Source organism: Emydura macquarii, unplaced genomic scaffold, assembly GCF_026122565.2.
Source record: "Emydura macquarii macquarii isolate MOO-44397 ecotype Brisbane River unplaced genomic scaffold, CSIRO-AGI_Emac_v2 contig_2676, whole genome shotgun sequence".
In the NCBI taxonomy this organism is placed as follows: Eukaryota; Metazoa; Chordata; order Testudines; family Chelidae; genus Emydura; species Emydura macquarii.
The window spans coordinates 11,772,911-11,788,986 of record NW_027132813.1 but is presented as its reverse complement, the minus strand read 5'-3'; the positions used below and the strand labels follow the sequence as shown (position 1 = coordinate 11,788,986).

General features: G+C 41.6%; 1 protein-coding gene across 1 annotated transcript in view; it reads right to left on the bottom strand.

Annotated features, from left to right (window-relative positions):
* LOC137164215 (calpain-8-like) overlaps positions 1-9,261 on the bottom strand; it is a 36,890-nt gene extending 27,629 nt beyond the window's left edge. Inside the window, exons 1-2 of the mRNA XM_067564891.1 lie at positions 9,022-9,261; positions 4,304-4,373 (exon numbers count right to left, since the gene is read on the bottom strand). Coding sequence (XP_067420992.1) covers positions 4,304-4,373; positions 9,022-9,258 — 307 coding nt within the window. The 5' untranslated portion in view covers positions 9,259-9,261. The remainder of the gene's footprint in view (positions 1-4,303; positions 4,374-9,021) is intronic.
* Between the last annotated feature and the right edge of the window lie 6,815 nt (positions 9,262-16,076).

Sequence of the window (16,076 nt, the reverse complement as noted above, 5' to 3'; positions counted from 1 at the left end):
AGGCTTCTCTCAGGGCCACACATTGTGCTTGTCCAGACTGTGTCTGGAGCTTCTTTCTCCGTCTCCATGTGTGTTTTTCTGCTTCATCCCCGGCCCCAAACCAATGCCAGCAAAGTCCACTGCTCACATAGAACAAATTCCTGAGTGGCCTTTGGTGTGCCTTTGTTTTAAGCAGTGTCATGTGCCTGTGCTTTGATTTGGAGACCATTATTATTTCCTAAAGAAACTTAACTGTTTCTACGATCTTAAACGAAGGACAGCGGTTACACTCACCAGCTTCCTGAGCTTTAACCCAAACTATTTTAGATAGACATTAAGGGCTGGAGTACCCACAACTCACACTGAAAGACCTATATGGTTTTTAGGTGGCATCTTTTGTTATTTCGGCACAAATCTGTTTGTGGATATTCTTATTTCAGAATAGAAGTGTCCTATTTAAAATTAAACTGTAGGATATCCACACACTGCCTGGCACTGACTAATACTAATTAATACTAAAAGTGTTTAATCTGAATTAAGAATTTAATTCTCTAGTCAATGATGGACCCAAACTGAAAGCTCAGATTAGAAAGAAAGAAAGAAAGAAAGAAATTCCCAAAATTTAGAGTATTTGAAACCCAGATCTAAATTTTGCACTCAGAGGCATCTCTGTATTAAACATTAAACATTTCCTGCTATTTCAGCAACCCCTTACATTCAGAATAGATCCCGAACAAAATGTTGTCACTCTCTCTGTTCCCTGCTTGTGATCCTTTCCTTCCACCTCTGCCCACTACCCAGACTTGACTCTCAGGTCTACCCTTCACTGCCAGCACTGGCAGCTGAGCTCACAGCACACAGACCACACCACCCTACTTCTGCACTACAGTGGATTGCAACACATTAGGTCAATGGCTTTAAAGGAGGCCTGTTGAAGTTGTGTGCTAAAATGAGTTAAACTCTACATTTGTGCGTTAAATGCTGCAAATAGAGATAGTGCAAAGGGACATTCAGCAAAGAAATAGGCTTTAAGTTTCTCAGAGATGGTCTTGTTGGCCTCAGATCCCCTGATCTCCAGAATGCGTCGGTCTGTGATATAGCAGCTATCAGAAACCCCACCAGTCTATGGAGATGAGCTTTAGGGGGGCTATAAACATATAATACAGTGAAACATGTCACAGAAACTTTTAGTATTAAGCAAACCCCTGTCTTGAGAGGCCAAAAAGAATCCCCAAATATATTGAGTACAGTTCAGCTCCACCTTTATTAGAAGACCATCTCTCACTGCTAGGTTTTTGCTGAATGGGCACTTTATCTATGCACATATAAACTTTACACACATAGAGAGAGTGAATGGAACAGATCTTCAACTGGTATAAATAGGCATAGCTCCACTGGCTTCAATGAAACTACACTCATTTGCAGCAGCAGAGGATCTGGCCCTCTGTTTCTAAAGTGTATACAGTGTTTCAGGATCCTTCAAGATGAACGGCCCTTTATAAATGCAAATAGCATGGATCTGGAAAGCTATCTTAAGCTTATTTTTTATCCCAGTTGATGGAAAACAGTATTTATTTTTTTTAAATAAATCTCTGCCACTTGCTATTTGAGGCCTTTAGCAAATAATTTTAGGGTTAACTTATCTAGATAACTGTAAGGAAACTACACAGGTCACCTTTACATAATAAAGTGTGTGACTCTGCATTTTAAGTTGTAACAAGGCCATCAAAAAGAAGTGGCTCAAAGTGTGTATTAAAATATTTCAAGTCTTTCAAGGTCTCATCAAGCTCACCATGCTGATATTCATCTAACTTATGCTGTTGTCAAAGAAATAAAATTTAATGGAGTGAGACTGTAACTCTGGATTTTCTGTTTTTGTTCCTGTAAGCCCAGACCTGTAGTGTTATTTTTAAAAGACAAAATATGTCACAGAGGAATATAAAAATGGGGATTATTCCCCTAAGGGACTAGTCAGTGGGTCACATAGTTGACATGTAAATATGTAACCAAGGTTTGTTTCAATAAAAGTGTTTTACATGCAGGATTTAATAAGCAGCACTTTGATATTCAAGATATTAAATTAAATAACAAATGACCCATTGTGGTCTCAGCAGTGTTAAGCAACTACCACTGGGGCATTGAAAGATAAACTCCCTGGTTACACTCATAACTCAAGTCTATTTTATTTCTTTATCTTTATAAAGAGACGGTATTGTGGAGCTGGTGGAAGCGATTCTATTCAAAGATGCAAACAGCCCCTCATTGTATTATCAGCCTGATTTTCTAGCCTTCCCACAGCTCTGTAGACACAGGCCAAAGAGGATTGTTTTGAGAGATGGACTCAAGCCATACAATTTTGATTCTGATTTAAAGAACCTCCCCAAAAGTTTAGAGGTGATCAGATCCTGGGCTGTGGGGTTCTGCCCACAGGAGTCTGTTAGGAAACCTCAGAAACATGCTCCACCCCATAGTTCAGAAGAGGGGGATTAGTTTTGGCCCATATTTATTATTACTGCTGTATGATTTACTTTGGCATTAGTCCATATTGAAAGTCTCTGTTTACAAAATGCCACAAGGTGACTGAAATGAAGAAGGTAAAGAAGGAGCTGGAACAACTGGCCCCGAAGGAGGCTGTATTCTATTTATGGCTTTAACTAAAAGGATGTTTGTTATGTTTGTATGTCAGACTAGACAATGCTGGAAATATTCTCTTATCTTGTAAGCTGCCATGGAAAAGAGGTTTGTATCTGAGCATGTAAAAATCCACATTCATTACAGAAACTTCATAAACTGTAATGCTGACAAGAAATGTAGCCTTTACTATTCTTACTGAACAACCCTCTAAAAATGCAATAAGTGATCTCCTATGCCCTGACCCAGCATTAAGTGAGTAAATATCCTGGAGCAAGTATATGATTATACCTCTTCTTTTTAGCAATTGGAACACACACACACTGTGGGATATTTTAGCAATGCTTTAATGGAGCTGTGTTTACTGAGGCAGCACTTGTGTCATTTACTGTCAATGACTTGCAAAAATGGCATGAATCTTATTTGCACAATTGATGAGACTGAGGTAAGGTTAGAACTACTGCAGTAAGTCCCTTGGAGGGGAGGGAGGTTAGGTGCAATGTAACTAATTTATCAAATTCTTATTAACAGGCTTTCAGAATTTGAGGCTCTGTGTGTTGGCAAGAAAGCCTGAAATGCTGCTGCTGCTTTTTTCCAAAGACAGATCTTATCAGTTGGATAACAAAGAAAGAAGGCATGTTTTGGGTCAGAATAAGGCCTTAAAAAGGAATTTAAAAAAACTAGTTAAAATCCCTGTGAAAGTACTGTGTAAAGCAGCACTGGAAAAGCAGGTAAAGAAGAGCCAGCTTTGCTGTGATGGACGATAAAACGTCTTTCAAACATTAATCAATGTTGGTCTGTCATTCAAGGAGAAATGCATGGTGCTACCTTGCCCTGCTATATTTAAATGTATGCCTGGTGTACCCTCTCCCCCTTCTTTTGCTATTATTTGCTCAGTGTTTGCACCAAATGCTGTATATATAGAAGGTTCAACATGAAGTTGGAACAAATTACATGTTAAGGATGACCCTGCGAAGCTGAGGTGCTCCATTAGTTTCTGAATGATGTGGTCAGCTCATGGCATGATCAGATGGATTGTCCTGTCATAGGTTGATAATAGCACTGACCACTCTATTAAGGTTGTAAAACAATTTCCATTTTAACCACTTTTTCTCACACATTCCAATCTTTCTGAAATATTGTGCTTCCTGGATGAAAATGTTCAGGCTCGGTACCTGCTCTAAGGTGCAATTGTTTGAAAAGTCAGAATAAAATCCCCCAATTATTTTAAAGATATGACAGGGTTTAAAAACCCCCACAAACACATTTTTATTGTAAAGTTATAACAGGGTTAAAAAAAATCCCATGAGCACATTTTTCCCTAGTATAAAAAAATTCTTACTTTTTTTTAAAATAATAACTCAAAAATGGCTGAACTTCAAATTTGCTATGTAACTAGGAATTAATGAGCGGCATGTATGCTGCTGAGTTTGGGGGGAAATTATATTAAAATTCCTGCTGTGGATCATAAGGAGGGTTTGAACCTGAGACATTCAGCACTGACTACAATTATTTGAGCTACAAAAGTAACTCCATTAGCTGGTAGCAATTGTAGGGTCTCACCCCTTAGCTTCTGTGTGGAGCAGAATGGAATATAATACATTTAGCTAGTGTGTTACATGGCTTTTCAAATAACAAAAGGTATTTTCCTTTCTCCAAAACAAACAAATTTCTGCTGAATTACTCTACTCACCGAGGGCGCCTTGGCGAATGTCTGTTCGAGTGGCTCCTCCAACTATAAACTGAGGATTGGCACATAACTCCTGAAAAGAATTGTGTTAAATTCATGTTATTCTTGGCTGTCTGACACCAGCTGCAGTTTGAATTATTGTTGTTGTTATTTCAATATGAAATCCAGAAAAAGAAGAAATGTAGATGTAAGCAAGGTCTGAGTGTCTGAGTAAAGGGGGGCACATTATTTGCATGGGCTTTGTATCTGCATGAGTACAATTAAGTACTTAGCATAATTTACCTAGGTGCGGAGCATAATGGGAAATGGTTAGCAGGGCTGGGTTTGGGTTACAAACCACTTTTGTGTTAACTGCTGGGGTATTGAAATATTGTCCTTCAATTGTATGAACAGATGTCAGCAAAACTGTGCTTAGTCTGTTATGATAGAACACTTCACCCTAAAGTAGACAGAGCTCTCCAAGGGTGGCAGGCCGATGTTTCAGCCTGGAAGAGGGGGGAGGTGGAGGAGTCTCCTATTGGGATTGCAGGGGCCAAGTGAAAGGGCTGCCCTCAGGCAGGGAGTGACTCTTGCCTCCCATTGTTAAAAGGTAGACTTAATGACTCATCTTGGAGTCTTTTGTTTCTTGAAGGCAGGGACGTTTCCTGTATGACAGCAAAAGGTTTACCTATGAGCTGAAATTGCTAAGAGCTTAACCAGTAGAGGATCTGGAAAACTTTGCCTGACCACTAACAGAGCTGAGTGGACAACAGGTAACTCTGGTGAGAGGCTAGCACAGTCGGTGCCACCCCGGTCGGCAGAGGGGCCGGCACAGTCGGTGCCAGCGTGGTCGGCGGGAGCCTGGTGTGGTTGGTGCCAGCAGTCGGTGGGAGATTGGCGTGGTTGTTGCCAGCTGTGGGGGACTCAGTGAGGCCCGCAGGCAATAGGAGACAGCAGCAGAGGGGGCCTGGACAAGCTTGTGTCAGACCAGTGCGGCATATGGGGCGGAGCCACACCTGAGAGGTAGATATTGCAACTACGATGGTCAGTACAGGGGCAAGAAGGAAGGGAGAGGCGAAGGACACACCCTGTACTCTGGGATGGGTTTGGGCTCATTGAGTTCATGAACTCTGTTTGCACTGTTTCCCAAATCAGTGCGGTGTTATCTCTGTTTTGCTATTAAAAGGTTTCTTTCTACACTCAGACTCTGTGCTTGCGAGAGGGGAAGTATTGCCCTTTGGAGGGCGCCCAGGGGATAGTGTGTAATTTCCCAGGTGACTGGGTGGGGGCTCGAGCCAGTTTGGTGTTGTATCATTTACAGGGACCCCTAGATATAGAACCCGGCCCTTGCTGCTGCCGACTTTACATTTACAAGGGTTACATAAACATTTCCAATATATTTAAAATATCAAGATAAAAAACACACTGGAAAAATGTTCTTTGCCTATGTTCTTTGCCCAAGTTATTGCTCAGGTTATGAAAACTCAGCTGAATTTTAAATTCTAATGTATTTTACATTCTTTGAGCCAAATCCTGATGCTCTTTCTCAGTCATTTCTGCCATCGACATCAATGAGAGTTTTGCCTGAATATGGAGTGAGTAAAAACTGAGAAAGGACTTCAGGGTTTGGTCCTTTTATTTACTCTGCAGTTCACTGGGCTCAGTCAGTGAAACCAACCCAACCAGTTTTACTTCCTGATACTTGTGCACTAGCATCCTGCTGTGGTTTAGGCTAGTGTTTGAACTCCCCACACCTATTCTCATAGCACTGAAAGAATATCTTGGCAAACATTTCTATTTCTATTAGCTTTTGTAATTCTCCCACTTCTTCAGAATCTTATTTTTGGGCCAGTCAGGGATGTTAAGTTAGAATGTCTTTTCTCTCCACTGCAAGGCTGATTAGTCCTCGAGTTACAATTAGGGATGAAATTGTCCATCCTCACTACTTGCTCAAAGGTGCAATTGTCTGGAAAGTCTGAATAAAATCCTCCAATTATTTTAAAGCTAGGACATGGTTTACGTCTCCCTACTCTCTCCAAGGAAAAATGTCTTCACTTGCTCCAAGCACTTGGCATGAGTTTCTAAACGAAGGCGATAGGCAGCATACAAAAGTATTTTTGGGGTGTACGTTTTAAGAGAGAAGCCAAAATTCCTTCCCAGGGTCGCACTGTTGCTAGAGAGCTTGCTTCAGAATCCATCCAAAGACATGGATGATGGGGGAGCCATGGTGGGCCTTATGATTTATGGTGCTCCAGCAAGGAAGGATCCTGCAATGTCTGAGAGGAGAATTAGTCCATAAGTGGTTCTCCTTTTAGTCTCGCTGCTGAAGAGAAGGATGATCCATCTTGTGAGTCTAAGGATAAGGATCTCTGAGTTGCTGCCTGCTTTTGGCCCATTAATAATTACCCCCACAGGATCCTGTTTTCTTAGTGGGAATGTCTAGGAATGGGGCCAAGGCACTGAGCAGCCCACTGTCAACTGCCCACATACTGCAGTTCTCTGCTGCAGCAGCACCTGGTGGCAGACAGCCCAGCATGACTTATTTTCAGTTAGGATCTGTCTACACTGCAATTAAAAACCCCTGGCCAGCCCATGCCAGCTGACTGGGGCTTGCCGGGCTTGGCTAAGGTGGTGTTTAATTGCTCAGGCTGGACCACAGGCTCTAGGACCCTGCGGGGGAGGAGGTCCCAGAACTCAGGCTCTAGCCCAAGCCTGAACATCTACACCGCAATTAAACAACCCTTTAGCTCGAGCCCTGCAAACCCAAATTAACTGCTACAGGCCGCCGCGGATTTTTAATTGCAATGGAGACATCCCCTTAGGCACTTGTCATTTCTGAATCAGTGTCAAGTACCTAGACCTTAAATGTGTGCTTAGGCACTGTCTACTTCCTACAGTCACTGTTATACAAACTTAGTGACAAAGAACAGTAATGAGGCTGTGATGGAAGGATATCTGTCCATCACTGTCCATGAAATGGAGATGCACTGTGCTGCGCAGGAGTGCATATAGCACTGTTTGTTTCATGATCGGCCATTTTCCCAGCAGGAATTTACAGACTCTAATTGAGCTACCACTGCCCACTTCAGATATAATCAGGTGAATGGTAATTCCATTCACCAGGAATCCAGGGCAGAGTTTACAGCAAGATAACCCCCTGCAGACTGAAGAATCAGGGGGGAAATGAACAGGTGACAGGCCTTTTATGCATGTTACTTGTCCTTTCAAAAGTCAGAGTCAGGTCCTAGTCCCTTCACAGGTGAGCTAATAAGTAGAAAGTTAGGATCCTTCACGATCCTTCCTGGGGCAGAGCACAGAGCGCTCAAGTGGCCCTTGTGGTTGCTACAGCATCCTTGGGGCTGCAGTAGTGTTCTACACAGCCCTATGTCCATCAGATCTTTGTAGTTGCAGATTAATCATCTATGACTCTGTCCCTCCCCTGGGTTCACTACCACCACTTTGCTGCAATGTGCAGGGGATAGAGTTCCTGCCCCTGCCCATGCTGATTTTACATCATTCAGGGCTGGTGGATTTAGCCCTTCTAGTAATCTTCCCTATTAACCCTAAGGTTGTCCATGACCAGCTAACACGTTGCTAATCACAACTCTTTGTCTATGCTAAACGCAGAGTGGTGTTTAACAATGTGTTAATTAAAATGTGTGAGTTAAAATGTTTTCTAATCCAGCTCCCAGTGTGGACATATTCAAGATGTGTTTACATAGCACCCAGCCATGAAGTTTTCAAGTACCAAATTAAGAGCATGTCAAAAAACAAGGGGGGTGAGGTGGAGAATTTATATATATAAAATTATTATATATATAATGATGATGAACTTGAATATATATATTAGTTAATCAAGTTTCAATTTTGCATTCATTTGAAAATATTTGCAAAAATTTTTGTTTTGAAAAATTCCTTTTAACATTTTTCATCTTGGAGGAGGTTTGTGTTTGTTTTTTTTCAATTCTACTTCCCCCCCCTCCACCCACACACACTGTTTTTTTCCTTTTCACCTCTTTTTCCTTTTTGTCCCTGAATAAAAAAAAGGCAAGGAAAAGGGAGAAAAAGAAGGAAATAAAGGAAATCCAATAAATCAAAAAAACAAAAATCAAAAACAAAAAAAAACCAAGCCCCCTACATTTTTCTTTTTCATCAATAACACTAATTTTTTCATGAAAAAGCCCATTTTTTAAATACAAAATACATTTCATTTAAAACATTTCAACCAACTTTTCAAATTATGGTGTTTTGGGGATTGGAGTTTTTAAATTTTTATTTTAGGACAAACTAAGTCTCCTGGAGTAATACAGGAAAACACATGATGCCAGTAATAAGCTCTAACTAGTGACCAGTAACTCCCGGGAGGTATGAAGGTTCCATCTGGATAAGCATCAAAAGTTCAGATACTTTTCTCAATCGTATTAAAATCTCTCAACTCTGTCAAGTGGTGCTGGAAATCTTATGAGAACAAGCTCTCCCTCGACATTTCTGGGGCTTCCTACATCCCAAGGGGCTTGAAGTTGGACAGCAACCTTTTTATGATACTCCATTACTTTCACTTGTGCTTAGAACTGGGGAGATGAGAGAAGATGGCAAAGAATGAAAGGAAAGGATAATCTATGCCTCTTCTAGACTTCAAGAAAGTTCCAGCTCAGATTCAGTTCGGATTTTGAAGTGAAAGTTCAGGCTGAATCTGATTTGATCGGAATCTAGTAAAACATATAATGATGAAGCTCTCTTACCGTGGGTCGCTTCCAGACAATACCCTGTGTTTTAGAGGAATACGGTCCCAGGTCCCTGTAGCCCAGGGCAGAAGGACAGGCTGGGAATTCTTCATCCTTAAACAGAGTGCCAGACTGCAAGCATTGCTGCCTGAGAGCCTCATAATCCTGATTTAAATATTTCACTGCCTTCCCATGGGAGCCAAGCCCTTCTAATACAGCTCTCTCTTTGGACAATTTAGCTGCAACTCCTGCCATCACCGTTTGCCACCAGCGTGGTGTTGTGTAAGGACAGGACAGATCCTATGTCAGGAACAAGAGGGGATGAATATAAGTGAGTGGCCAGATGGGGTGGAGTGAGTGAACACATCACACAGTCCAGCACCTTTGGAGGGAGGAGGCAGCACAATGCAAGTGCAAATATGTACTCAAGACAAGAGGAAAGAGAAGCTGGGAGGAGACAAAGACCTTGGCTGATGAATCAATGTTGGCTCTGGCTCTAATTATTTTCTCTGTTTGTATACGAGCCTGGGAGTTCCCTCCTCTATATTTTTAGCAGAGGGCAGAAAATAAGGGAAAAAATGTTTTAAAACTAAAGACAGACCCGAGCCACATAATTCAGACCAGTTCTGAGGCTCCATGCGTGATTGGATTCAGGGGTTTTGTTCAGCCTGTTAGAGAGGACCAGGATCACAGTTAGGACTTTGATACCCCACTCCCACTCAAAGGTCAGGGGTATTCAATTTGGGGGAACATTACTAGAGAGATAGCGGCCAAGCACAAAATCCAGGTCTGGATTTCCACCACCACCAAAGTGTAGGTTTGCTCAGAGCCAAGGTCTTGCTGGGGTTTACAGGATTTCAAATTCAGAGAAACCTGCTTGGAGTGATATTTCAGGTCAGTTTGACCCAAATTGAAACATTTTGGTTTGTTGAACTGAACCAAAACTTTCATTTAGAGACCATTTGGCTGCACCTGCCTGTGGTACTGCATTACTCCACAGCCTGATTCTCTGCTCTGGCATGGGTTCCTTCACCAAACTACATCCGCCATGATACACTGGAGGCTCTCTTCTGATCACGTGATCTGATGCATCACGAGAATCCCATGAATGCAGGTGCATCGTGGGAGATGCAGTCTGGCTACAGAGTCCAGCCCATAGGACAGAATGAGGGCCAGAGTAATCCAAACTAAAACTCCTATGAGGCACCACAGCACTATGGGCCGGTGCAATTTATTGTCCAACTGCTTCAAAGTGATTTGCTTGGATTTCCTTTCTCACTTTCTTCCCATTTCTCCTAGTTGTGCCATTCCAAATCATTCTGCCTCTCCTTTGTGTTTACACCCATCAAATATTTGTAGATAAATATCCTGATTAGTTTTGGTCATGCTCCCTTATCTCAAAAGAGGTTTCCTCCCATAAGAAAAATTATTTTCCTTTTCAACCCTGCTGCCTACACGTAGTAGTCTCTTTTGTAAACAGAGCTCTTATTTACACAGCCCTGCCCTGGTTCCAAAGCAAACTGTTCTTGGGAAAGCCAGATCATCACCAGAGAAGGCAGTAAGGTGCAGTTATACCCAGTGGAGACTAGCTCCGGCTTCAGTCATTAGCCTCCAAAAAGTTGCAGACATTGTACATATGTCAGCTCCAATTGTATTTGAGGAGCTGTTACTTTTAAGCTCCAATATCTGATTTAAAGAGAGACTTCAGTGCCAGGGATATTTGTTCATAAGACAATATTTTGCAGGTATAAAGCATCTTTCTTCCAAGGATCTCAAAGCATTGTACAAATGTTGGTTGATTACACTTCACAACACCCCTGTGAGATAGGTAAATGTTGTTATCCCTAGTTTACAAATGAGCAAACTGAGGCACGGAGCACTTACAGTGATTTTCCCCAGGTCACACAGTGAGCCAGTGGCAGATCAGGGACAGAATCCTGGAGTACTCATTACCGCAGTGGCTGTCTTAGGTTTGACTGGTAAACACAAGATGCTGCCTCCCAAGACTTTCATGAATCTGTTCCTTTCTGTTTGTAACCTGCAGGTTAGCATATTTGATTGTGCTCCCAACATTTCCAATGCTAAAGCAGGATACGGCACCGCTCAGGTTTGGCTTGTCCCCTCCCTCCATCTGGGGGAATAGAGGGGCCAAATCTGAGTGTCACTGCAACCTCCTGTGCCAGGCCATAACGCCATTCAGTTTGGTACCCTCTGAAATTGTTGGCCTGGGACAAACTGCCCATCACCCGGGACAAGGGGCTTTGGAGGGTCAAAGTGGGACAGTTCCCTTAAAGCCCAGGAGTGCTGGGAGATCTGCCCTGTACTGGACAGAATCCTGCACTTCTAATCCAGCAGTGTCTATTGCCAGAGTAACAATATGTGGAAAATGATACACAAGCACCACCTAGAGGCAACAAAGAGAATTAAAAGGAGATGATTACTTTCATTCCCATTCAGTGATGAACAAATCAAGTCAGTTACATCTCAGAAGGGAGGGGGTTTTCAGTGGCCATGGGCAGGCACAGAGCTGTCATAGGAACAAATTCCAGTGGCGGTTGCTAACGCTACCCTTGAGATGATGAGGCTGGCAGCTCAACCATTGTTTCCTCCATTTAAATGGAAATTGATGGATGTTCAGACGCACTGGTCAGATACTCAGGCACCTGGCACCCTTGAAACCACAGGGGGCCTCCACTCCCTAGGCAGTCTCTGGAGGCAGTGGTAACATGGGAGCCATTCTCACAATCTTGTCGGACTCTGAGGGCTCATGACTTCATGGCAGCCCTGTGGATCCATAGGCACATTCAGTGGTTGCTAGTGAACTAATTCTTTACTCTTTGGGGTACGTGTTTTGCTGGTTTTCACATGTGGCCAGATCCTTGGGGTAACCCCAGTGAGATCAATGGCATTGCACCATGTATGACTCTCCCGCACAAACACCTACTAGATAAGAGTACATAAAGTCAAAAGAAACTGAAGATGGATTGCAAGACTTATCATCTGACCTCGAGTGGGAAATTTTCAGAAGCCCCAAAATCATTTAGGAGCACAAAACACATTGACTTGCAATTGGACTTGGGCACTTAAATACCTTCTGTGCTTTCCAAAGTATCTCCCTGCCTCCAGCTTTCTGGGAAAACTAGTCTTGCAAAATGCTTAATCACTAATCTCCAGATATCATCACACTAGAGTAGGAAAAAGTGATATATAGATTGAGACCAAGTGAAATATCAATTTAATAATGGATATATCTAAACCTGGCCAAAACATTTTCACTGAAAAATGGCTTTTCAGATTTGGGAAGAAATGCAAATGACTTTTGTTTAATCATTTTGCATCATTCAAAATCTTCCAATTTCTCATCAAAGTGAAAAAAAAATCTGTTTGGAATCAGTTTTGTAGGGTTTCTTCTTTTTTGCCCCCCCTTTTTTTCAAGGGGAAGAAAGGGTGAGGAGAGAATAAATTATACCATGAAACAAAAATAATTGTTTCAACAAAGATTTTTAAAATTCTATGAATCTTTTAGAATGAAATTAAAATTGTTTAATTTTCTTTTAAATTTTTGGTAAAAATTAATTGCCATTTTTCAATCAGTTCTAGATACATCCTTTACAAGGGACATTTAATTGCAGTGAAATCACTAGTGTGTAACAGTGCTCTCTACCGGACAGAATCAGAGCAGCTTAGTAGTGAAGTTGGCCCTATAGTGAAGAGAAATTCTCTTTTATTTTGAGTGGTAGGGGCCAGGAAAACATGAGATCTATCTTACTATTACTGCAAAATTCTGAGTGGCCCATAGTAAGCAGCACGGGGAGAACCATGAAGTTCCTAAATGGTCACAGGTATGGCTCTGAACGTTTTTTTCCACTGCAATCTATTATGATCCCATATATTGTCCATACTGTGGTATGGAGTGCACCTGAAGATGCCATTGAACCAGTGAGGTTTTATTCCACAGAAATCCAAAAAAAAGGAAGAAGATGGCTCGCTCGCACCAGTAGCACTCGTCTCCTGGTTGCAATGTGACAGGCTGAAGTTCCACACCACATCTTGGCTCATACTCGATATTAACAGTACAGTGGCATTACAATGCAGTAGTGAGGTGGGCGGAGGGCTGCACTTTTAAAGACGACATACCAGTGATACCAACTCTTGCAAAGTCTTTGCTAGTCTTGAAGTTTGGCTGATACCTGCATCCCGGTGTTACACACTAGTGATTTCACTGCAATTAAATGTCTCCTGTAAAGGATGTATCTAGAACTGGTTGAAAAATGGCAATTCATTTCTACCAAAAATTTAAAAGAAAATTAAACAATTTTCATTTCATTCTAAAAGATTAATAGAATTTTAAAAATCTTTGTTGAAACAATTCTTGCTTGTGTGTTTGAGAGGGGCTGACTGCCTTGTAGTGATCAAAGCACTTTCTCCCCCAATAAAATAGATCTTAACATTAAGAGGTGTTTATAAACTGAGTGCCATGTTCCCCAATATCTGCTATCTAACTCATTGTAAAGGGCTTGAGGGTGCTGTAGAAGATGGTTGAATAGGCTGTATGTAGGCTGTATGTGTACCACAGCTGCTGGATGGAATCAGAGAGGTCTACACAAAACTCAGTTCTATTTCATTGTTACCTTTTAACTGAAAATCTTGTATTTCTGATTTGTAGCAGCTATGCACAGCTTTACCACTAAGTGGAGCCAAACAAATATTTTTAAAAGCAGTTATAACAATTACATCCCATGTTACAGATGAGCCAGGCTCCATCTTAGTTAAATTCTAGACTAGCAGGAGGTCATCTCAGATGATCTTTTTGCACCAGTGTTTAGTTCTTTAAATAGGCCTAGTCTTTAAAGATAGTTATTCAAATAGTTCAGTACTGCCTAGAGAAATGGGTTTATGGACCAAAACCTGTCTCTAATACTGAGCCATGTATGTGTAGTGTGTCAGTGGATCTGGTGCATTCTTATGCAGTTGTCAACATGGAATGGAATATTGTCATTTAAGAACACAGCAGCATACGGCTGGTCCTATGTTTTGGGAGACCGTATGCAAATTGATGCTGGCAGATCCTCCACCAGTTCCCTCCTCATGTCTGTCTTGTTTCTCCCACACCTGAGCATCCTGTTTAAAATACAGTGATGCTCCTAACTGTGAGGCTCTGGGCTTCTAGTCACCTCCTGGGAAGCCAGGAGAGAAAGGTGAATCTTTTGAAGCCAAGGGGGGAAGGACAGTTAAGAAATTCAGTAAGTGGCCTGCCAGAGTCAGATGAAATCACAGAAAAAAAATCAGGGGATACAAGCATGCAGCTCAGGGATCCTGAGAGAAGAGGTCCTCTCTGTGGTCACATAGATCATAAAGGCCTACAGCTGCCTCTGCTGCAGTGGCATGTGACCCCATGTCTGACTTATAACAAAGGTTTGAAGGCTTCCTCGGATATAAAGTGTTAAATGAATGGATAATGTATGCCATATTTTCCCATTTGGTAGTAGTTGTGGCTTACATTGTTTTAAGTGAATTATAAATGTATACGTAGTATACCTCTTAGTACAGAATAGATAGAAACGTGTGAATTCTAGAGATACAAAGGCATCAGCAGACACACAAAGTGACAACTTAGGGCAACAATATTAAAAATAAACTTTTTCTCATATTTTTCAAGGAAATCACCCTGCAGTATTTCATTAGTAGTATAAATGAGGCATTTTATGATCCTTTGCATTATTACCGCTTGAAAATATTTTTGTCTTATCAGATAGTTCTGAATAGGTCCGTAGTGGATACATGTCTTGGGATGCTAAGTTCTAAAGAAGGTCCATCTCTTAAAATACAAGACAGATGATCACTGAACACAGAAAATGGATGCAACACAGAATGTTAAAGTGCATGAAGTGCACAGAATATTAATACTCTTCACTGGAAAGCAAACTGAGTTTGGCTTCAAGTAGTCTCTGACTCAGACAGAAAAATATGTAACAAATGGTTTGAATTTCCCCATAGGACAAAACAATATTACATTGGCAGCAATTGGCATGTTAGCATGCAGCTCAAATGAAGAAACGGCCTCAATATGTGTTAACTACTTATGCTAAACAATCTGTTCCATCTTGTATTTAGCTGTGACACTCTGAGTAAGTTTCCCAAACCTGAAGAAGAGCAGAGAACTCTTTGTAAGCTCAAAAACTTCTCTCTCTCACCAACAGAAGTTGGTCCAGTAAAAGATATTACCTCACCCACCTTGTCTCTCTAGTATAAGGTAAAGTCAAAATATACCGTATGTTTGACAGGGAATTATCAGCATGCAGTTTAGACTGCAAAGGGGAGTGGATAGAGTAATACAAACAATGGCAGCAGATCTTGTTCAGCCACCAAGAGCAACTCTAGTCATCAGAGTATTTTATGGCTCTAGCCATACTAGAAAAGGTCAAAGAGGAGGAAAAAGATGAGCAGGGACAGCAGGAAATTGCAGAGGATATAAGGTTACTGAGCTCAAACTTGGACAGTCATCTAAGTATTTATTCTAGGTTTGAATTGCTTATTATTTCACCTTCAGAAAGAGATGCTATATAGTGTAGTGACCTGGCTATTGTGTACATGTGTTGCTGCTCTCTGCTGGATGGAATCAGAATTGCTCAATTGTATGTCAGTTACATCTATGCTTACAGTGTCATATACAGAACAGACACCACACATGCAGCTAGCACAGGAATAAATAGCAATGTAGATGGTGAGGCTCAGCTTTCGTGAGTAGAGTGCAGACACTCTAGAACCTTAGTGTATGTACCCTACACAACTTGCTACTCACTACTCGCCCAAACAGTGCCTCCCCATCTACACTGTTATTTTTAGCTGTGTACACTGTAGTATCCCACTACTGGAGCCTTTTCTCATTGCCTCCACTCTGCCAGAGCCTTTCACTGTGGCATGTAGCTAAACATGCTCTACACACCATTGCAAGTGTAGACAAGGCCAAAGGCTCTACAATGCTACCAGCTAAAGAAAATTTCCTCAGGAGGAAGCAGTAGAAGCCTGTAACTTTGGAACAGGCGGATCTGAGTTCTCTTCCTGCTGCTGAT